Source organism: Exophiala viscosa (genome assembly GCF_022695815.1).
Source record: "Exophiala viscosa unplaced genomic scaffold EDD37scaffold_2, whole genome shotgun sequence".
NCBI classification, from domain to species: domain Eukaryota; kingdom Fungi; phylum Ascomycota; class Eurotiomycetes; order Chaetothyriales; family Herpotrichiellaceae; genus Exophiala; species Exophiala viscosa.
The window spans coordinates 4,089,572-4,110,187 of NW_026944354.1; the positions used below are offsets into that span (position 1 = coordinate 4,089,572).

Here is a 20,616-nt window from a genome sequence, read left to right on the forward strand (position 1 = left end):
TTGCACTTCTCTCCCGTTCAAAGCACGGAGTTGTTCCTCCCATGGCTGACCGTAGAGCCGGTCATGCTGCGACAAAATTGCGTCTTTTCATGATACCCACATAGCATTTTTGTGTAGAAAGAAACCAGCAGAACCTCTTGAATTGGGTATCACAGATCCTTTTTGATGTCCCCTTCGCCTTTCGTAAATCGTCGCACACGTCTATCCGCGTCGGTCGTCGCCCATCCGTTCAAGCGCCTCCAGCATGACAACTGAGTTTCCTCGGATGACGACCATTCCTAATCGCTGTCGCTCGCCGCCGGGCTTCTCTTCAACTGCTTCGTCTAGGACAATGTTGAGAAAGACCTGTACATCATGTCAGTCCTGCCTTGCCCTCAGTTCGTGCGGTGAGAAACGTACGTCGTAACCTCGCAATATTCCAATGACTTTGCGGTTGCCGTTCAGTTGGACGAAGAGTCTCTTCTCCATGTACTGTTGAATTAGTCGGTTATCAAAGTCCTTGGGAAGCACGCAGCACAAACATACCTTCTTGAGCTCGGGTTGCGCTTGAGGCATGGTCGCGGCTGGTCACCAGTGAAATATGCTCAACTTGGCTGAAGGCTTCTGTGTCGTCAAGTGAGAGGCAGGTGAAGCTGCTATGAGAAACGTGGGTTCGGGCTGATTGGTCGTGTACACAACTACGCAGATATTCCTGCGACTCTCTACAAGAATTGTGCAGGGCTTGTAAAACTCTCGTTCGGGCCGACTTTTGTTGCTGCTCTAAGCCAGCAATTAGCTCACTGGCTTGATTGGCTGATTTTGGGCAAGGCTGCAGTAGGAAGAAATATCTCTGCATGACGGCACGCATTGTCCCCAGTTTCCTGTCGAACGACCACAGCCTCATCTTGTCAGACAGCTATTTTCATGCCCGCATTTCAAGAATCTGCACTTTACAATCTGTTTTAGAGGATTCTGTGTAAGTCCAGCTTACAACTCAAGCAATCACCAGAGAGCGGCTCTGCCATCGACGACTCCTGAGTCGCAACCCATTTTACAATGTCACTGTTCAGTGCGCCGCGGCGCAAGCCAAAGCGCATCATCTCCCGAGACGAACCCGACACGCAGCCAGCAGATGTTGAAGAAGGTATGTCAATCCACCAGCGCCTCACTTGAGCATCCCTCTCTGACGCTGTCCTGTTCTCTAGTGTGAAGCAGAAACGCTGATGAAAGTCCAGACTCCGGCCCTGTCGTACGACGGCCAACACTAAACGCACCCAAAACGAAATCCAAACTACGAGTATCCTTCAATCCAGGCGAAGAGCAGGATGCCGCGAAGACAGACCCTTCGCAGGACGAAGAAGCGTCAATACCGGCATCCAAGCCATCAAGGCTAGGCCTTTCGAGCGCGGCGCAAAACGCCCTCAACCGAACTACAACACGAGACCGAGCCGATATCGAGGCGCAAGACCATGACAGACCGTCGTACAGCAAAGCCTACCTCGACGAACTGCGCAACTCCACCCCCTCCACACCCCAGGATCTCTCATCGCGGGACAGCCCTTCTCTCGACCTCATCGACCCATCCTCCACCAACACAGCCCTCGACCTCGAAAGCAAATTCGGCAAAGCCGCCATATCAGGACCATCATCCTCCAGAATTCCCACAACAGCCGAGATCAAGGAGAAGAAAGAACGTCGCGCGCGTCTCGCCAAAGAACAAGCCGCAAACGCCATCACTGATTCTGCGCCCTCGGGCGAGGATTTCATTTCCCTCGAGGACTACGATTCCGATGGCGAATTCAAGCCCCGCCGCATGCAAGTCGGGTCGTACACGGCGCCCACCCGCGACAAAGACACACGCCTCGTCCCCGACGACGAAGATATAGCCGAAGGATTCGACGAATTCGTCGAAGATGCAGGCCGTGTGTCGCTATCTCGCAAAAGCCAGCGCGAGCAGACGAAGAAGGAACGAGAGGCCATTCGCACGATGATCGACCACGCCGAAGGATCCGATGACCAGTCCGACGAAGACCAGTCCGATGACTCAGACTACGACCGGCACAGGGAGTACGAGTCCGCTCAAACGCATCGGGGCATGGACGGCCTGTCCGCACACGCCGCACATACGAGGCAGGCCAATCGGCCAAGGCAGCCGCGTGAGACCACGCCCATTCCCAAGCTCAGCGTCGGTCTGGCCAGGCTAAGGGATATGGTCTCACATCTGGAATTCGAGAAGGCGAGGATCGAGAAACGCCGTGCTGACATTGCGCGAGAAAGACTCGATATCAAGGAGAGCCAGGCGCATATTCAGACTAGCTTGGAGGAAGCTGGTAACGAGCTGGAGCGGGTGACCAGGGAGCATCTTGCCGCCGCTGCCAGTGCGAACGGGACATCCGTGGATGCCTGTGCTTCCAATGGCCAGCCTCAGCCTACAGCGTCGATAGCAACCGAGAGAGGCTTGGAGTCTTTCGGGTACGAGCCAGACGGAGGTGCGCAGTAAACATCACTCTTCGTCCATTACAAGGTATAGCCCTGATAGCGATGAATGGCACGTATCATTCAAACTGGACGCTGGTCTATCTTTAAAACATTTGATTTTGTCTACTACAATTCTCAGCGCTGTCTTATCTGTGATTCGGGAGGCTCTTGCCTCGTATCACTCGCATCGTCGCTCAGTCTCTCAACATGCTCAACTTGCACTCAATGCCAGCTCGCCCTTTAGCACGCAGAAGTCCTCGGAAATCGTCACCCGTACCAATCCCATTAGCTGAAGTGCAGGATAGCCAGTCTCAACGTCCCACATTCATCTAGGTCGATCTCAAGCAGTGCAATAGCCCGTGATAAAATCCAACAGGGGGTTCAGCAGGTTGTCGCATTTTGCCTCCAATGAGGATGTGGAAGTGGAGTCCTCCATGCATGAGTCCACACAATTCACATTCTTCCTTCTCAAAGAGGTCGCAACCAGCGTGGGAAGGTTGATGTTCGACAATGTCCCCAGCCAGGCAATCCATGCATCATTTTCTGTGTCTCCATGTCATTGGACGTGGTCTTTCCGGGCGCCGCGCACAAAGAAGGGGACAACCTCATCGCGGAGGTGGGCGCCCGTCCAAAAAGCACCCTCATGCGCGCGGTGTCTGCCAGGACAACGTCTGGCCAACTTTGACGCACAGTCCTGCACCAGGACAACTCTAGAGGGCAGAGAAGACAAAGAGCTGGTTGCGGTTAGTGACAGTCCATGAAATGCAGCAGAGGCGACTTACATTGTTAGTAGCAGCGATAGCAATGCTGTCTTCAAACGGATGCCAACTCATGTGGAGTATCTTCTTGTTGAAGTCGATCTGGTCGGCATCAGTCTCCTTTCTCATCCTGCTGCCTGTACCAGCGGCTGGACTTCCAGCTCTTGATGTTCCCTTCTTAGCACCATTCGCACCCGTATTGATGGGCGTCGGCACTCCAACTTTCTTAGCTTTGAAGGCGGATTTATCGGCTTGCAAAACCACTTCCGTCTCTTGGTCTGGATCCGATGGATATATCATGAAGTTGTTGTTGTAGCTTCCCGTCATCACATTGCTGCCATCCCCACTGAAGACGACCTCGAACTTGTCAAAGATACTGTCATTCTCGTAGGTATCGCACAATCGAGGCCGCAAATGTTCATGTATCGGGATTGTCTTGACTGGCTGCTTCTCCATGTTCACATCCCAAATCTTGACTGTCAGGTAATCCCTTGAGAGGATGTATCTGCCGTCGTGCGAGAAGCGGACATCGGAGATGGAGGAGATGATCTCGGAGAAAAAGGATCGGGACGAAGGATCCTCTTCTTGTTCGAATTCTGCAATACAAGTCAGGTTGTGAAACTGGACTAGGTTGGGAAAACTTACGTTTTGCATGTTGATCACACAGTGCACTCTCACGCATGTCGGCAAGCTTGATGGTGCCCTTTGAACTGGCATACATGAAGTTATTGCAGTTTATCGGATGAAACTCCGCGGCTGTGATGACTTCGGTAAGTTCTTCCATGTTGGCTGGCTTGATGTCCACAATGTTGAAGCTCTGGTCTTGGATATTGAGGTTCCATAGGTTGATACGGAGGTCGTCACTGCTGATGAATGTCTCACCGTCGCTGTTGACGGAGATGCTGTTGATATGATAGGCATGCGCGTTGGCATACGTTCGTCGAGGGACCGCTGCCACGACAGTGTCGTGGTGAGTCAACCTAGGAAGCTTCAACTGCGAAGCATCCTTGAAGTGAACAGGATTTGCACGAGGGGCACCGCCACCACCCACTCCGCCCGGGGTCAGTTCATTTGAGAGATTGTTTTCTGCAACGACCTTGAGCGACTTCTCGAAAACCTTCCATAGCTTGATGGTCTTGTCGTTGGTGGATAGCAGATAATGCGAGGCATTTTGACGTTTGCACCATTTGATCTTGTTGATCTTTTCTTCTATTTCGAGGGATTTGAGGTAGTCGAATTCAGGTTCATGAGATTGAAACTCGGTGTGGAATTTATACTCGCAGGTCTTTTTCTGCGGAAGAGATGTTAGTATCGAAGCAGACGCAGGGATGAATGACAAGGACATACAGTCTCGTTTCGTTCGAATAACACGACACGACCACCCTTATCGCCCGTAGCCAGGTAATTTCCCGTGTGATCGAACTCGACCGTGGAGATGATATCGGCCTCTGTGATGTCCTCAACATCTCCTTTGTCGCCAAAACATTGAGTGAACTTCCAAGTGGGAGTTCCGGGCTCCGACTCCACCATCTTTCATGACCCTGTGCGCAGGGAGACCGCCTTCTTGTCCAAGATGCACACACCCAAAAACACCCAAGATCGGTTGATGGATCTACTGCAACGGTGGCATGAGCGACGGCGCCGACCTAGAGTATTGTTGGTGAGTGGGTGGGATGAATGTACGTTGTTTGAAGTGACGAAAGGTGAGTCTGAGGGATGGAGTTGATCAGGATGGAATGAGGGCTTTGTCAGCGTTGACGTGCAGGCAACAAAGCAGTAACGGCAGCTGATGGATGTAGTTGTGACCTCGTGGCTGACGGATAGATGTGAGAAAGGATATCAGATGTCAGCGTGGGGTGGAATGTAAATGTGATCGTGGGAGAAATAGCAATTCATGCAAGATACAAGTTGAGTCGCGCGGCTACGAGATGGATGGAGGAGGAGCAACAAGCCAGACCAGCATGAGCACAAGCTTGAATGCCCGCCGCCCGCAGGTACTGCCGCTAATTAGGTACAGGCTTTCCGGGCATGCACTTCTAGGCGGGCAATAATAATGACATAGTGCCAAGCCGCATGTAGGCCCGAGCTTGGCAAGAACAGGAAGCGATGAATCTAGTATCATATCCGATCTAGCACAGCCTTGCAGACCTCGGAACTACACTTTCATTCTATCAAAGGTATTTCTCCTCTTCATGATCCTCCGTCTTTATATCGCATCGAGTTGGTCTCGTAAATCGCGCTCAATGAAGTTCTGCTCCCTTTCGGTTTGTCCGTGATTTGAGGGCAACGGAGTGGACGCATCGCTCGATGCATACATCATCTTTGTTCAGATCTCACCTTGGGCGTTCCCTCAAATACCTTAATGTAACAGGTCATACCACAACACGGAGCAGGATCAAGCTCAATGTGCCACGATGTCACCAAACCAGGACTCTCAATATAGGGACTGGATGGGGTACTTTGACTAAAAAGGTCGGCATTCCTACCATCAGAAAACAGTTAGTCAGAGGTCGACGTAGAGGGAAAGTAAAGACGCCATTCGGGACAGAGCTTACTACTACTGCTCACGACGATGCAGACCCGGGTGCTCAGGACGGAAATTCTGTGTACGAACCTGTCAACCCCTTAGAGCAGGTCTCCAGTACCACGGGCGTCCGCCAACCGCTCATCTCACCAATCCTCGTTCGCGATGCCTGTAAATGCTCGCAGTGCATCGACTCATCCGACAAACAACGCAACTTCTCCTACTCCGACATACCATCCGACACATCATTTCGCGATGTACAACTCGACGAGAAGACAGGCATCGTCAAAGTCCGCTGGAACAATGACATCCCCTCCGCCTCCCCCGACCATACAAGTACATTCGACCACGAGACCATAGCCAACTTAACAGCCATCTACCGCCACCAGCAGCGCTACAAGCTCACCAAGCGACCTCTCAGGCTCTGGGACCAAAAGTCCTTCCAGCGAGATACCAGCCGCATCGACTTTAACGACTATATGACACATGGCCCCACCTTCGCCAACGCAATGCACCTCCTCTGGCGCGACGGCCTACTCTTCCTCGATGGAGTCCCCGAGACCGAAGACTCTGTCGCACAAATCGTCAATCGCATCGGTCCGTTACAACAGACCTTCTACGGCCCAACATGGGATGTAAGGTCCGTTCCCAACGCCAAAAACGTCGCCTACACCTCTAAATATCTCAGCTTCCACATGGATCTGCTATATATGCGCGATCCGCCGGGCTTCCAATTCTTGCACTGCGTCCACAACACCTGCGAAGGAGGCGAGTCGCGCTTCGCCGACACATTCAAGGCTCTCGACCAACTCATCTCCGAGTATGGCACCGAGTACTTCGACGCACTGCGCAATTTCCTCATCCGCTACGAGTACGACAACGACGGCTTCTTCTACTCGGACCAAAAACCCACGGTAATGGACCGGGGAAAGGTTGACGAACCGCCCCGCCAGATCATGTTCGCCCAGCACGAACAGCTGATCCGAGATGTCGGCCGCGTCTTCTGGTCGCCTCCTTTCGTCGGCTATATAGAGCCACAGGCGAGCGAAAAGGAGCACGCCCTGTTCGTCAAGGCGAGCAAAGCCTTCTCCGACATCATGGAGCAGCAACAAAACGTGGTCGAAGAGAAAATGGATAGCGGCACCTGCGTCATCTTCGACAATCTCCGTGTAGTGCATGCGCGGAACGCCTTTAACATGAACTCCGGCAAACGGTGGCTGCGCGGCGCCTACCTCAACCGCCAGGACTTTATCAGCAAGGCCGTCTCCGTCGTTGATGACATGCCCATGATGCGCAAGGGAAGGTTCTATCAATTTATCCCAAACCCAGAGGGTGAGGCTGATGCAGACACCACTCCTATTTCAGGGAAGTTGCCTGCATAGTGGCAACACGCTGTTCGGCCTTCTTGTGTTGTATCGTGGTTTTAGAAGCGATGATCTGCATAGCAGCTACGTAGCGATTGTGCTCACGAGCATTCCGAATATAACTGTCTTTTGTATTACCACTTATGACGAGTGATCGCTATGTAGAGACCCGTTGCATACCATGACGCCGGCATTGTTGAAGTCTCATAGAGCTCGTCATCCCCATGCAGGTCGTCATCTATCATACATCCCCAGCTGCACAGTCACATCACGTAGACGCTGTTGGCTGCGCTGCGGCAAATGGCTTGAAGAAATCTGGATCTGCCTCCATTTCTTCACGAACCTGCATGAGCATGTCAGTAACTGATCACACGAGCGCCTGAGCGTCCCTATAGAAGTGACTTACAATATCCAACCCACCCACAAGCTCTCCATTAGTATATAACTGCGGGAACGTAGGCCAGTCAGAGAACGTCTTGAGCCCCTCTCGCACATCACTGTCCGCCAGGATATTGAAGAATCTAGACCCTCATCAGCGAATGTCCATACCTTCAAGCACAACCTCTGCATGCGCATAGTAAACATACCCATATTTAACCTGATTTTCTCTCAAAATGCTGACCAACTGTCTACTAAATCCGCACTGAGGCGCACTCGGCGTTCCCTTCATAAACAGCATAACCGGTCTGTCGTTCCAGCAAGTCAGCTAACCATTCCATACCCCCCTCGAGACTCACCTTGGAAGAGTGTGTTTGACTTACGCAGCTTTAACCAACTTTCCCAAACGTTCATCCAACTCCTCCCTAGACCCAGCATTACCCGAAAAGTCCGGCGCAGTCTGAGGATCCGAGTTCTTCGGCGCATATGAACTCAAATCCTTGGTAGTCGTCGGCGCATCTTCATTGCTGGTAACATGACCATTCTGTTGTTGTGGCGTGGCCTGCAGTGGCGGCGGCACACCACCACTCTTGTTGCCGGTCCCAGCGTACTTCTCAACCGCAGCGCGCACCTTAGTCGCATCACTCCCACTCACAGTCTCCAACGTCTTGCCTCCCTTCTGGAGCACGAGGAACGGCACGGCCGTCACATCGTAACTTTCCGACACATCGGCCAGCTCTTCCGCGTTGATCGATAGAAAACTGATGTCCGAGTCGGCAGGGTACGTCGACGCAAGTGTGCTGAGGATGGTGTTCATCTGAGCGCAAGGAGCGGCCCAAGGGGTGTGGAAGTACAGGACGAACAGGGTTGAGGGCGCGGCATCTTTGATGGTCTGATCGAAGCTGGCTTCTGAGTCGACTCCTCTGAGTGTTGCCATGTTGAAGAGAGAGGGTGAGCCAGTCACAGGATTCAGTCAACAGGGAAGTGAGTGAGGCAAGACGAAGAGTACTAGAAATGTGGTATTAGTCAAGCGGCGAAAACGCGACGACCACTGTGACGATGAAGTTGAGTAATTGAGTAATGGTCAAACAACCACACAGAGACGCAGCACACCACTTGCAGCCCATTGCGGAATCGGAACCGGCCAAAAAAAGATGTTTTTCGGCGAGAACATGACGCCATCCACCCCCCAATCCTTATCGCTCAGCCTTGTCGCCTCCATGGGATCTGCTATCGAAGGGCAGCCTTTTACAGGTTTCTCCACGGGCGTATTGAACTGAAGATCAACGTATTTCAGAGACGCTTCTGCTGCATTACCTAGGTAATGTTAGGATGGTTCATGGATGATATGCCATCGCTCCTTTCATTAAGGATATCTGATCACTAGGGCCATTCTCCCTTACGCTATTGTACATGATAGACTACAAGTAATATTCGCTCCCTCATGTCAAATACAGATACAATGACACTTCTACTACAACAATCCCAGTTCCACCTTTGCCCTAGATTCCACTGACAAAGATTTCACGGATCAACGACACCGAGGCATTGGCAGCAGACTGCCTGAAGAACTCGTCCGTCGCCTTGGCCTCAGCCTCCTCCACAGCACAATCGAAAATGTGCCAAAAGAGCGGCAAAGCCCTATAGTTGGCTTGCTTGCACTTTTTCAGAATGTATTTTGTGGCAGCATTGGCGTCACTGCCACCGGCGTAGTCCTGGAAATGCGATTGTAGTGGCGATGAGGCTATCTTCTTTGCGAAAGCGGTGGCATTTGTCAGGACAAGTAGGATGATGGTCCTGGTAAAGTATGTTGACCCACAGACAGCTCTCAAGTTCCAAAGTCGGTCTCTCAATACATTGGACTTGGGGCTTTCGCTTTGGTAACGGTCGTAGCATGTCATGTCGACCGCAAACAGACAGAACTGTATGTCGGCAAATTGCGAGATGACTTTCATCGCGTGTTGTTCATTGATCTCAATGACTCGAAGTATATCGGAATCGGAGGGAGAAATGGTCAACTCCGTCTCTTTCATTGTATCGATTATCTCAGGGGCTCTGATGATATCCATGTTGGTAGGCACATAATCTGGCTGGCAGATCCTGTCACTGGCTTTGAGGAAGCTAAAGCGACGTTAGAGTCTGTTGTATGACAGGGAACGACCTTGCCTACTATGGTGTCTGGCCATGTTGTTCCATGGCAGCAAAAGCTTGTCGGACATGCCAATTGTGCCACAGATGTTGCACCGACGACGCAATGTCAACAGTGGCCCTCCATTCTGCGCCTCCAGTTGCTGCAAACTTCCGGACAAGTTCATCATGGTCTCGACTGACTTGACTGACAAGACCAACACCCAACTCATGCACATAGTCCAGGATAGCAACTAGTGCATTGACTGCAAGAGCTGTGATGCATTTTCGATACTGCTCAACCTCTTTGTCAGAGAAAGGGTAGCCCCACCGGTGCCTCATCTGCTTCACAATGCAGGACCTGCCATGCTGCTCCCCTATAGCGAGTATTTTGACCTCTGTTCTCAGCTTCCGGGCATCTTCCTTGAGCTTGAGATCTATTTTTGCAGATTGTTTGGCTGTGGTCTTGAGTTCAAGTTCTGCTGGACCTTCAGCACTTTTGTGCCTCTTTGTGTCGTTCAACAACTCCGTGGGGCTGACCGCACGCCTGATCATAGACCGAAAGCTATTTTGATACACCTTGTGCCGAAGGAGGACATCATCAAAATCGAACATTTTCGAGAGACCGGAAGTCGTAGAGTATCGAGCGGATGAGGTTCTCCCAATCGAAGGAGTGAAGGAGGCAGAATCTCGAAATCCCACAAGTGAGGTGGCATCGTCTTTGGCTCGGTTGAAAATCGCTCTGCTCTCCTTCCTTTGGAGCAACCGTTGTTGCTCGTGCTGTGTCGAACTCCCACAGTCAGCAATAGCATTGTCAGGGGTAAGCGTTATTTACCACTTTGATGCAGTTATGAGGAGGTTGAGAGCCAATACTTGATGATTGAGACAATTTATGAAATCTTTCATCGTCTGGTCATCGAGAAGCAGAGTGATCTTGCTCCGGGGCTTGAGCCCATCAGTCTCCCATTCGAACTTGGAAATGTGGGCGTGAATGTGGTCGATTGTTACGCCGCAACCGTTCACGGCGTCCTCGACGTCGACCATGAACTGACCATGACCAGACTCGACGGTTGGACATCGCTCAGCCCAGATCTGAACCTGACAGAGCGCAGCTCGAACGGTCCGAAGGTGGCCTGTGAGGAGGGTAATATTGAGTTCTGAGTTCTGGTATTTCTGCCGGAGAGTCGTCAAGGTCTGCACAGATTTCCCAATAGTCAGCACGGCAGAGCCGATAGTGGCTACAAGACCAAGAACCTCCATCGCGTATACATTGGTAAAGGTCTCTGAGCTTAGTAGAGACGGGTATAATCTGCTGTTGAATGTCCAGGAGGAATAAGTGAATCGGGCTCAGTAGGTTGCTTCACCTAGCGAGCATTTCAGCCTGACCCACCATCTGCGCAGGGTTGTTGACATGGTATCTTGTACAGCATGCAGGAAGGAAAGGTACTCCGTAAGTGATTGGGCTGAGTCCCTTAGGCGCGCGTTGTTATCTTGCGTCAAATACCCCGGACGGCGTATGATCGCTCGTCGGTTCCTCCCAACCGAGGTTGGGGTTCAATAGTCCTTATCCCAGGCATGAGGAGCCGACGCGGAACCGGGCAGATCTCGAACAGGAACGTTTGATTCCCACATGTTGAAGACAATGATCTTTGGCAAACCGATGGCTGCGCACCTTGCTGATTGTCGCAGGAGGAAAACTTTCCCTAGGGAGCAAACGTCGTTGAGCGACTGCCACCTTGATTCAGCCACAGAAGGGACACTTGGGGGCCAAAGGAAATACAACAGCACTCTCTAGACCTATTGAAAGCATGTCAACAGGGCGATGAGGTGATAAACTCTATGGTGGCTGCTGGGAGATGCTCTGATTCGTGACAAAAGAACTTGGTTGCAGCGATGCTCTTGACTTGATGAACGCCACGTCGCAACTCTGAAACGCATGATAACGCAGGGCTTCTGCTCGGTAGGGATAATTCACCAGCTTCTAGCAGCAGTACTGCATTTCCGAGAGCTTTGCCTGGAGAGCAAGGTGATTCTGGAACAGGAGCATACCTGAGGTAGTATCTGTACCCGTGTCTGCATTGACTTGTCAGGTCCTAACCGGTGACAGGTTTCAATGTGTCTGCTGTAGAGGCATGTGCTTGCAACGTCTCTGCAACACAGTCAAGATGAGGATAACCCCCAAGGCCGGCTGGTTAGCAGTAGTAAAGCCCCTTGATGATGAATTATTGTGAAGGATAGTGAGTACTTGAAATGGAGTCTCTTCAGAAGCATTTAGCAAGTGCGAAAGTCGAAACAAGCGCGCAACGGACTCTTGGTAAGCCTCCGAAGCCCGGAAGGAACCGCCCCTGCCGCCCGAAGCCGCGAAGCGGTCCCTCTACTTAAGTACGTTAGCCCTACGAAGGTCCAGGGTCCGTAAAATTCATCATGCCTCTCCTAGACAAGCACAGCATGTTCACGCCATGAAGAAGGTCGTCCAGTCATAGACCATGGCTGCATGCATGGAGTAAAGCCTCGAGGCGAGCATCAAGACTTTCCGACACCCGACCGTTCGATTTTGTGCCGGTCGTCGTTGTAGGTAGATCGTACTCCTGCGAGCGCTCGCTCCTTGTAGAATTTGTCGGTACAACAATTCAGATACCCATCCGACGACCATTGATTGTGCTTCTGTTACTGACATTGGTAGCCAGCAGCCCATGACTGGCTTTTTGAGACCAATGCCCAGTGCGTGTGCGCAAATGCACCCTATAGAGCACTTCCCAGGACTTGAAAAAATGTCGCTGAGCTGGGCAGGATGATGTATGCTCGTGCTGGAACAATAGTCCACCCATGAAACTGTTGACCTTTGAACACACCTTGAGGGCACTCATCGCCTCCACTCTCCACGCCCTCTCATATAGGCCTCAATCGAGCGCCACACCTCTTCGACCGTTTCCCGATCCCTCCACCGCCTCCCGGCCCGAGTATCCTGATCCACACTGCCGCCATGAGCCCTCTCATCCCACCGCTCGACAGCGAATGTCTTGACACTGCTTCCCCAGCCTCTTACCTCTCCGGGTATTGGCAATCCTTTCTCACCCACGAAGATACCAAGAACATGCCCGAATAACTCCTGCGGTTCTCTCCATTTGTACCCCCTAAACTGCCATATCTGACCCGTTGTGAACACCGCGACGACTCGACTCCAGTAATCAGGCTTGAACTGCTCGGGAGAATCGACGAGAATGAACCGATACGGTTTCTCGCTAAGTGAATGCAGCGTACGCGTAATATGCAGCAAGTTAGCTGTCGTCTGCGTCGACAAGGTCGGATGATCAGGCGGCACGTAGAGCCCAGTGTCGAGAAACGTCTTGATATTCGACATGCGCAGCAGGGACGATGCGGACGGAGACAGCAGAATGATCGGATCTGATCGTTTCGACGAAACTGCTGATGGGACTTTCGCTGGTATAGAAGCTGCTGCAGCCGGTCGACTCGCAAGCTGAGCGGATTTGGAAACCTGCCCTGCTTTAGACGACGATGGCACACCCTTCCGTCGACCGAGGAAGGTCTCTGCATGTTTGCGAACGTGAGAAAAGTCCTACGTCGATATCAGTCAGCCCAAATCCTGTATTTCCTCAGGAGTTCTTCTCACCGTAGGTTTCACGCCGCGCAAGACGGAGTTGTGGTCGCCCATCTTCCGCTCGCCATTGTAGATAGCTTGTAGCCTCGCATCAATCACCTTGACTGGTCTTCCACCCGCCGTCTGTGTGACGCCGACACCTGAGCCGCTGATTGTCGGTACTGCAGCACCTCCAGCAACATCCGCTGCTCTGGCGGCGTCGGCCGCCGCCGCGGCACCTTCAATGGGCTTGATATATTCCGACTCATCTGATGCGCCTTCCAGCCAGGTGATCAAGTCCAACCTCTCCACGAATATCAGGTTGCGCACTTTCTGTCCTTCAGGCAATTGTTTATCCAGCTCGGCCGCGAGGGCAATGTACTCGGGTACCGTGACATCTTTCTGTAGCCAAGCGAAGAATATACTCCGCAGGTCAACCTCTGTTGTGTCTGGATTCTGAGATATAAATCTGGTCTTCGTGTCTAACGGCAGACACAGAGAGTTGGGGTAGGTAAAGTAGAGATAAGTGGCTTCGACAAAGGAGTCTGTCGGGTTTTCTCCTGCGCTCGCAGGATCCGAGGTTTTTGTGAGAATTGGCGGTTTCGATGCTGCGATGGAGGATTTGAGCAATTGTAATGCGTCCAGGGTTGCCATTGCGTCGCAATGTACAAATCTTGATCTGTTGTTTGTGTCCCTATAACATCTCGATGGCTGACGTTTCTCAGGATTGGAATTCGTCACATATACATGCTGTCGTGGACGGGAAGTGTTGCATGGCACTTTGGTGAATTCCACGCTGCGAACAAAACGCGCTGCAATGCGGTTTCACTGCATTGTCCGGAACATCATTCCTCCGTGAATAAGGCTACCACAGCCTTGCTTGCGACTCGCTTCTCGCCCCTTTTCAGCGATAGAGCATGCAGATCCACAATTGAAGTCATTGCTATGTCCCGTGTTATCGTCATGAACTCCTACTAAAGGACAAGGTTACATGCACGATGGATACTTCATGCCAGACCGGTGTAGGACTTGCATGACAGGATTACAAGGACATGATCGTCCGCCAGATGATTTCCCGGATGTACGTACATGTTCAGCTGACCGTTCATCCTGCTCTCACTTGTACACGCTGCTGTCTCTGGCGCAACACCCTTTCACGGAGTGCTGTGAGTCCGTGACCTGCTTCAACCAAGGTGGTCACAGCATATCCGACATCGTACGAGTGTCGATCGTGGTACATAGCTGCCAGAAGTCCGGTAGCACAAACCGAGCTAATTTACGCTCGATATCAGTAATGTTAGCACAGAACCACACGAACATGAAGCCATGAATGTAATGGTTGATATCCAGTCAGCCCGTCTCTATCCCAATGTGGCCTCTCCGCAGCCCTATGACACATGAGCCGGCAAATTTCCAGAGCCGCTCCCCCAGTTCTCTTTTTGCACCCATCCCGTATGCATCCTCCACAGGGGTATCTTTCCGATGCAAATGCAGAATGGGCAGCATTTCGCTAAGTTATGCCGATTAAACAGTTTCAACGCCTTTCCATACACCCTCGCTATGCAGAATCTTTCCATGCAGGACCGTGGTAGCCAGACATAGGCAGAGGCCATTGACAGTCGTTGGCTCTCGAAGCCCAATAACTTCTCAATGGCACTCAGCATGAAAAGTCGGCTGTCGACAGCAGTGAAGAACATGTCGCATTTATGTACATCAAGGTCCACTTCGGTGACCATGCGCTCGTATGTTCATCATGTTCAGATGTGTGTTTTTCTAATAATGTGTGCCGAATGCGCCTGTCGAGGTCAGGCAGAATAAGAATAGGATTTTGTCGCTGCGTCAGGACAATCATTTGTGGGTGTTGGACCGGCTGACGCTCTGTTCGGGGGCCGGAGACAGGGCACGGTTCGACCCTGCCGTGATATCGATCTCGTGTTCTCGCAGGACCGTTGCGTTTCTAGGATCGCGAAGGAATTTGGGAACAGAGTCCTGGACAGCTTATCAGGACGATGCTATGATGACAACACGGGTTCAGACTTACACTGGCCATGAGCTTGAAGACAGCACCTTGTGCAAGCTCAAAGAGTTCCACGACTTCGTCCAGGCTTTCTCGCATGGCGTCGTCATCGGTATTTGTTCTTATCATTCGACTGTCTAGGCGATTTCGAAGAGAATGGTCGATATTGAGCTCCGAAGGCGCTCCGGATGCCAGAAATGAGTTGTACAACCCTGAGAGTCATTAGCACATTCCAGAACGAGAGTGTGATTGCATACCGTATGCGGCGGCCAGCGTTTCCCTGACAGCTTCTGGTTTAGAAAGTCTCCCGCCTTCGTCTAGGTTGCGATAGTTGGTAATAAAGTCGGAAACGTCGAAATAGAATTGCAGATTCTCCTCGCACAACGATTGTCTCAAGAATTCCTTGAACAATAAGCGCAACGCAGCATCTTGCAGAATGACATTCAACCGGCCCACGTTGGAATCTCTGGTGACCCGGCTCTTCTCCTTCGGGTCGCGGCTGTCTTCGCTGTCGATACTAGCCGGGCGGGCGAGCCAACCGCAAGCACGCTGTCCTCTTTCCGTAGCGGCGTAGATTGCATATCTGGTCGGCTGAAAATATGTCGCCATGGGATTTACGCGGATATAGGCCCTGTCCTCAACAATCGGGACCATAAGCTGCCATTTCACAAACAGCTCTGCAATTTCGTATGTTTCTCGGCGGTCAATCGTCGTGGTACAATCCAGGACCCAGTCTGAGGCGGCTTTGCCAGTGAAGGTGTTGTTGACGATCTTATCCATTACTCTTCGTTCCTTGGCCATTTTTACACCAACTAGGCCGGTAACATATTCTGACACAGAATCCGAATCGGACAGAGACGTGGAACTCTTGACATTGGGACCGTCCGAACCGCCCATAAATCTCCGGAAAATGATCTCAACCGTCGCCCTATCCTGCAGGATTTTATCAGTGGAGGGGTCTCTTTCCAAAGAGACAATTTGCATCTGGCTTCGCTTGAGGAGAGGTTCGACGTGGCGGGCATTGATGCCGTTCCTGCTGCAGAACCTGGCCAGAATCGCCAGACCTTTCGCCGTCAGTTGCCATACCCCTCCCTTGGTGGCAAACGTGGTGATGCTCTTGTTCTCGGCAGATTCGATCAGGCGGGCGTCCACAAATCGCTGGCAGACAGAGCGGGCCATTTCCTTGGCCATGGAGAAAGTAGTCGTGGTTGTGGTGACGACCCATCTCGTAGGGTTCTTAGGGTCGGGAATGCGGTTGGATTGCGAAAACTTCAACGAACCAAGGTTGGTAATGGCCTCTTCGGCGAGGAATGTCTCTTCCACTCTGGAGAACCTAACTCGATGTGGCGTGAGCGGAAGGCTGGTTATGAGGGTGGCAAACAGATCCTTGAAGTCTCGTGTGAACGGCCGCTCGTCGTCGGTCATGCGCAAAATCTTCGAGGACGTCTGATGCATTCTGCCATTGTTCCTGTCTGGAGGCGGCATTGGTGGTATCGTAGTACTGGTTCGCGGGTCTTGACTGGGAAGAGGGATACCGCTGGTCCTCCGTTGTAATGTACTATGAACTTCGGGAGATGTTGGCGAACGAGGCAAAATAGGGCGCACCGAACTACTGACGGTAGAGTGCTTACCCAGACTTCCGGAAGACGTCGCTGAGCGCAAACTTGGGGTAGATGTTGTACCGATTGATGCCAAATTGGCGAAAGCGTTCGAGGTCTTTTCTCTTGCCAGTGAAGCCAGCGAGCGTCGGCTTTTGGACTGAGTTATACTGGTCGAACTCGAATATTGGTGGTGATAGGGTGGGCGGGTAGACTCCGAACTAGGCGTATTGGAGGTTGAAGGAGGGTAAGGAGTAGGATCGGGTAGGGTGACTTGACCGGGGGTGTCGTTAACGGTCAAGTTCATGGAGTCGTCGACAGTCGCATTGTCTGGTTGGGGCATGAAGAAGACTGAAAATCATGCAGGTAAAGATATTGCAGGTTTGGTCGGCTCCGCGAAGCATCGCAGAAAGGACTGGCGGTCGACAAGTCGGTGGAAACACAAACGTGGGTGCAACCCACTACCCTGCTACCTACGAAAACGCCAGGGATTGCCTCACCACGAGGGCTGTGGAGTCTTTGAAGCCGCAGGCTAAGCCAGGGTATTTCGAAGGAGTGGATTAAAGTGTAATTCGAGAAGATTTGGGCCCCTGGCCACTCAACTCGGATACGAGTTAGGCCAGGAGGTGCTGACCGGGTAGAGCGGGCAGATAGAGTTAGGCGTCCTTTTTTGGCGAGAGAGCTGGAGGTCTTGGGGGACGGTTGATATGGTAGTGATCTTCCAGCGCTACAGTCTCAGATTTCCCTTTGGACCGATGGGCGTCTGGTTGTGCGAGATTGCGTCTCTTTGCGTTTTCTTCCGTGTGGTGTGAATACTCTTTTGCTTATTCTTGAGTCACTCGACCATCGTAGAAGTGACGATCCTGACTCGTTTCTGTGGCGGATGAGGCTCGGTAGGGAACGTCTTGAACAGGTGAGGTAAGGACGGCGTAGGCGCAGTTTAGGCGTATCGGAAGAGCCCGTCGTCTCCGGGACAATCAGTATCGCTCAGATTTCGATGGGTAAGGATATCTTCCGATGAAGAAGATGATCGAAAAGATCCCGATGAACAAGATGATGGAGATAAATGTCAAATATGATGTCGTCGGCAAGTGATCCAGACGAGGAGTACGATGTGGTATATGGTAGGTGAGTGAGAATAGCCAACGGCAGGAGAGTGTGCAATCGCAGTGAAAGTAGCAACTTTTGAATGAACGCACGCACTCTTGTCGGGCTTGGGCGCCGTTCAGTTTTTGTCTATTTGGAAATGGAAGGGATGGCGGAGAACAACCGACTCAGTAAGTCGAATAATGACTTTTGGATTGACATCTGCAGGCACAGGCACACCTTCAACCTAACTTCCACGGATGACAGATAGGCTGACTCTTCTGACATGATGCAGCCAACCTGGTCGGTGGCTGAACGGTGGATATCTCTGGTTACACTACTTTTCAACACGTTTTTACCCACCCATCCCAAGCGCCAGTGCTGAAGATACATCGCGTGGACAGGATTCACAGCCTCACCATGTGCGGCAATGGCATTGTCAACAACACGGTCACACAGACTCTACGTCTGGCAGGGGTCTGCTTGAACAATGCTTCAATGGCTTCAAAAGTCTCTCTCCCTCTTCATGGTCATCTCGATCTCGATTGGCATTCCATTTGGGCCGCCTCAACTTCTGGCTGAACGTTCAGATGACCGTTCCCAAACCAGGCCATATCTCCCAGGCGCGTGGAGTCATGGTTTCGTTCATGGCGTGGTATTGGAACCGAATTGCGGATCACTACGACTCACTCACAAGTACCTCTCAGCACGCTCTCGCCCAGCAAGTACTATAGAGCACCATCAACTAGCCTTGAGTGCTAGGTATGTCGGGTACAAGTTCCACAGCCAATCGTATGGAGGACGAACTCCAACGGACAACCAAATTTGGTCACCGCAGGGACGTAGAGCCTCGTGGACGGTTCAATTGATGGTCATTGCGCTCTGGATGTATTAACTGGCACTGCTCGTTGACAGTGCTGATCGTCAATATTGACCAGCTGTGCAGTGATATCATCCCATTGTCACCAGCCAACGGTCGGGTTTGACTCCAATATACTGTATGATCATTCTGCGAATACGGTCTGAATCCTTGTACAAAGAGGAACGGCCCCAGCAGGCCCGCTGAAGGAGCCGTGAGGCTCATACCTAGTGGTAGGCCCTCCAGCCCCCTGTTACGAATACGTGGGGTAAGCATGCTCAATTTGGACGTTGCGGAACCTCCCTTGCAGCGTATTCAGTAATGAGCAGTCAAGGATGGCTGGACGATGCCTGGGATCCCTGACGCATTTCAGATACGAAAATGACCAGTCATGTTCGCATTTGAAGCCGTTGGCTTCGCATGATCCCAGGCCCCATGTGATAAGTCTTGGGAGACCGGAAGAAGCCTGGTCGAACAAGGGCCCCTGGACATTAATTATGATTCCAGCACAGCCCCGGGACACGTGTATATGGCCCAGTTTCAGCAGAATCTGCTCCTGGTCTGTGGATGATGGTGGACCGCTGCATCAAGATTTATTGCGTCCTTCTAATGCTATTGAACTATGCCAGGGTTTTCTTGCCTTTACTATCACTGTCACCCTTGAGGAGGGTCAATTCCGGTGACCACTTTCCGTTAGCAAGCATCACTGGTGGGAATGCCCTCGTTGCATCGAAACTGCGGAACCGGACGGGACTGAGTGTTGGAGAATATGCAAAGCCTGGAAAGTTGGAAAGATACGTGTCGTCTTTCGCCCGATAACGATGATCATCCAGACTAGAGGTGAGGATGAAACAGACTAGAAGACGCAAAAAGATTTGGCGTGGTGAAGCGAATGAAGTTGGATCCTAAGAATCGCATGCCCCTAGGCTACTAACAGCTAGAGTGTAGAAGGTGAACAAGGAATCGAACAAGCCCAGATTGAAGCTAGAAGGAGATAGCACGCTGAGGCTGGCGCCAAAACGACCTTCTCTTTGGCTTGAAGAAAACGGGCGTTCCAGGGAGGCCACGTGGTGGCATGGGAGAAGATCAAGCAAGGAGGGTCGTGGCCTTGATTGAGCGTTAACGCTGCCCGCTGCCACCCTGGGCCGCCCCTTGTGAGCGCCTAAAGTTACTCCTTTCCCGGTTTCCAATCTCCCCTAAACCACGATGCAAAGGCTTCGAGAATGTTTCCATGATCCACGATTCGAAGCACTTTAATCTCATCACTTTCTCCTCTCTTGGTCCGTGTGCAACGTCGCACTCGTTCTTGAGTTTCACCACATCGGTCAATTGAACCTCACACCCAGCAGATACTAGTATCTAGTCCGGTAATCATTCACCGTCCTGGTGCCGGCTTTCCTAGTCCATTCTGTTAGGCCTGAAACCCTTCCTCAAGCTAGCGCTCATATCCGCTGCTCGTACCGTCTATTCTTGCTGAGGATCCTCTCTATCGGTATGATGATTTGTTTCTGTCCATTTTCCTGTTTAGGCGACATCGCCATTCGAGTCAGGCTTGGAAGGAAGGACCGTTGGCATTATTCAAGGCGGTCGCCAACTTCTAGAAACTGCCAAGTTGTCTTATTTTTCGCTGACACTTGTTAGTCGCAGTCTAGACTCAGCAACCTACACAGTACATTTCTTCCTCTACAGATATTCACGAAAGTACATACACATTTTCATGCAAGCTTCACAAGCTGTACATCTCATTTCTTGTGACACAGCATGTCGCGGCTGTCATCATCAACCCACTAAACTCGAAGTGTTTTGTCTCCAGAGCCTTACGGTCCACCTCATGCTTCCTGCGGCTGACA

The 20,616-nt window shown here is 51.7% G+C and overlaps 8 protein-coding genes across 8 annotated transcripts; 2 read left to right on the forward strand and 6 right to left on the reverse strand.

The window, feature by feature from the left end:
• Positions 1–122: 122 nt before the first annotated feature.
• On the reverse strand, positions 123–703 carry EDD37DRAFT_294888 (small nuclear ribonucleoprotein G). The gene is made up of 3 exons (XM_062811161.1): positions 526–703; positions 400–471; positions 123–345 (listed from the first exon to the last, which is right to left on the reverse strand). The coding sequence occupies exons 1-3, from the start codon at positions 553–555 to the stop codon at positions 202–204; spliced, it is 246 nt and encodes an 81-aa protein (XP_062674033.1). The 5' UTR covers positions 556–703; the 3' UTR covers positions 123–201.
• A 165-nt stretch (positions 704–868) lies between these two features.
• On the forward strand, positions 869–2,685 carry EDD37DRAFT_294981 (nineteen complex-related protein 2-domain-containing protein). The gene is made up of 2 exons (XM_062811162.1): positions 869–1,123; positions 1,215–2,685. Exons 1-2 carry the CDS (start codon positions 1,036–1,038, stop codon positions 2,477–2,479), a joined length of 1,353 nt encoding a protein of 450 aa, XP_062674034.1. The 5' UTR covers positions 869–1,035; the 3' UTR covers positions 2,480–2,685.
• A 482-nt stretch (positions 2,686–3,167) lies between these two features.
• On the reverse strand, positions 3,168–4,745 carry EDD37DRAFT_559713 (protein phosphatase PP2A regulatory subunit B; the record flags this gene model as incomplete). Its single annotated transcript, XM_062813809.1, has 3 exons — positions 3,168–3,811; positions 3,861–4,506; positions 4,563–4,745. 3 exons carry the CDS (start codon positions 4,743–4,745, stop codon positions 3,168–3,170), a joined length of 1,473 nt encoding a protein of 490 aa, XP_062674035.1.
• A 618-nt stretch (positions 4,746–5,363) lies between these two features.
• On the forward strand, positions 5,364–7,341 carry EDD37DRAFT_295019 (gamma-butyrobetaine dioxygenase). The gene has a single exon (XM_062811163.1). The coding sequence runs from the start codon at positions 5,523–5,525 to the stop codon at positions 7,119–7,121; it is 1,599 nt and encodes a 532-aa protein (XP_062674036.1). The 5' UTR covers positions 5,364–5,522; the 3' UTR covers positions 7,122–7,341.
• An 82-nt stretch (positions 7,342–7,423) lies between these two features.
• Positions 7,424–8,623, reverse strand: EDD37DRAFT_624386 (monothiol glutaredoxin). The gene is made up of 2 exons (XM_062816159.1): positions 7,865–8,623; positions 7,424–7,789 (listed from the first exon to the last, which is right to left on the reverse strand). The coding sequence occupies exons 1-2, from the start codon at positions 8,416–8,418 to the stop codon at positions 7,636–7,638; spliced, it is 708 nt and encodes a 235-aa protein (XP_062674037.1). The 5' UTR covers positions 8,419–8,623; the 3' UTR covers positions 7,424–7,635.
• A 360-nt stretch (positions 8,624–8,983) lies between these two features.
• Positions 8,984–10,868, reverse strand: EDD37DRAFT_647804 (G-protein alpha subunit-domain-containing protein; the record flags this gene model as incomplete). The annotated part of the gene is made up of 3 exons (XM_062817935.1): positions 8,984–9,602; positions 9,652–10,398; positions 10,444–10,868. 3 exons carry the CDS (start codon positions 10,866–10,868, stop codon positions 8,984–8,986), a joined length of 1,791 nt encoding a protein of 596 aa, XP_062674038.1.
• A 1,519-nt stretch (positions 10,869–12,387) lies between these two features.
• EDD37DRAFT_295055 (RNA pol II accessory factor, Cdc73 family-domain-containing protein) lies at positions 12,388–14,019 on the reverse strand. Its single transcript, XM_062811165.1, has 2 exons — positions 13,240–14,019; positions 12,388–13,185 (listed from the first exon to the last, which is right to left on the reverse strand). The coding sequence occupies exons 1-2, from the start codon at positions 13,858–13,860 to the stop codon at positions 12,472–12,474; spliced, it is 1,335 nt and encodes a 444-aa protein (XP_062674039.1). The 5' UTR covers positions 13,861–14,019; the 3' UTR covers positions 12,388–12,471.
• An 864-nt stretch (positions 14,020–14,883) lies between these two features.
• EDD37DRAFT_295052 (regulator of G protein signaling domain-containing protein) lies at positions 14,884–17,587 on the reverse strand. The gene is made up of 3 exons (XM_062811164.1): positions 15,481–17,587; positions 15,248–15,435; positions 14,884–15,195 (listed from the first exon to the last, which is right to left on the reverse strand). The coding sequence occupies exons 1-3, from the start codon at positions 17,162–17,164 to the stop codon at positions 15,055–15,057; spliced, it is 2,013 nt and encodes a 670-aa protein (XP_062674040.1). The 5' UTR covers positions 17,165–17,587; the 3' UTR covers positions 14,884–15,054.
• Between the last annotated feature and the right edge of the window lie 3,029 nt (positions 17,588–20,616).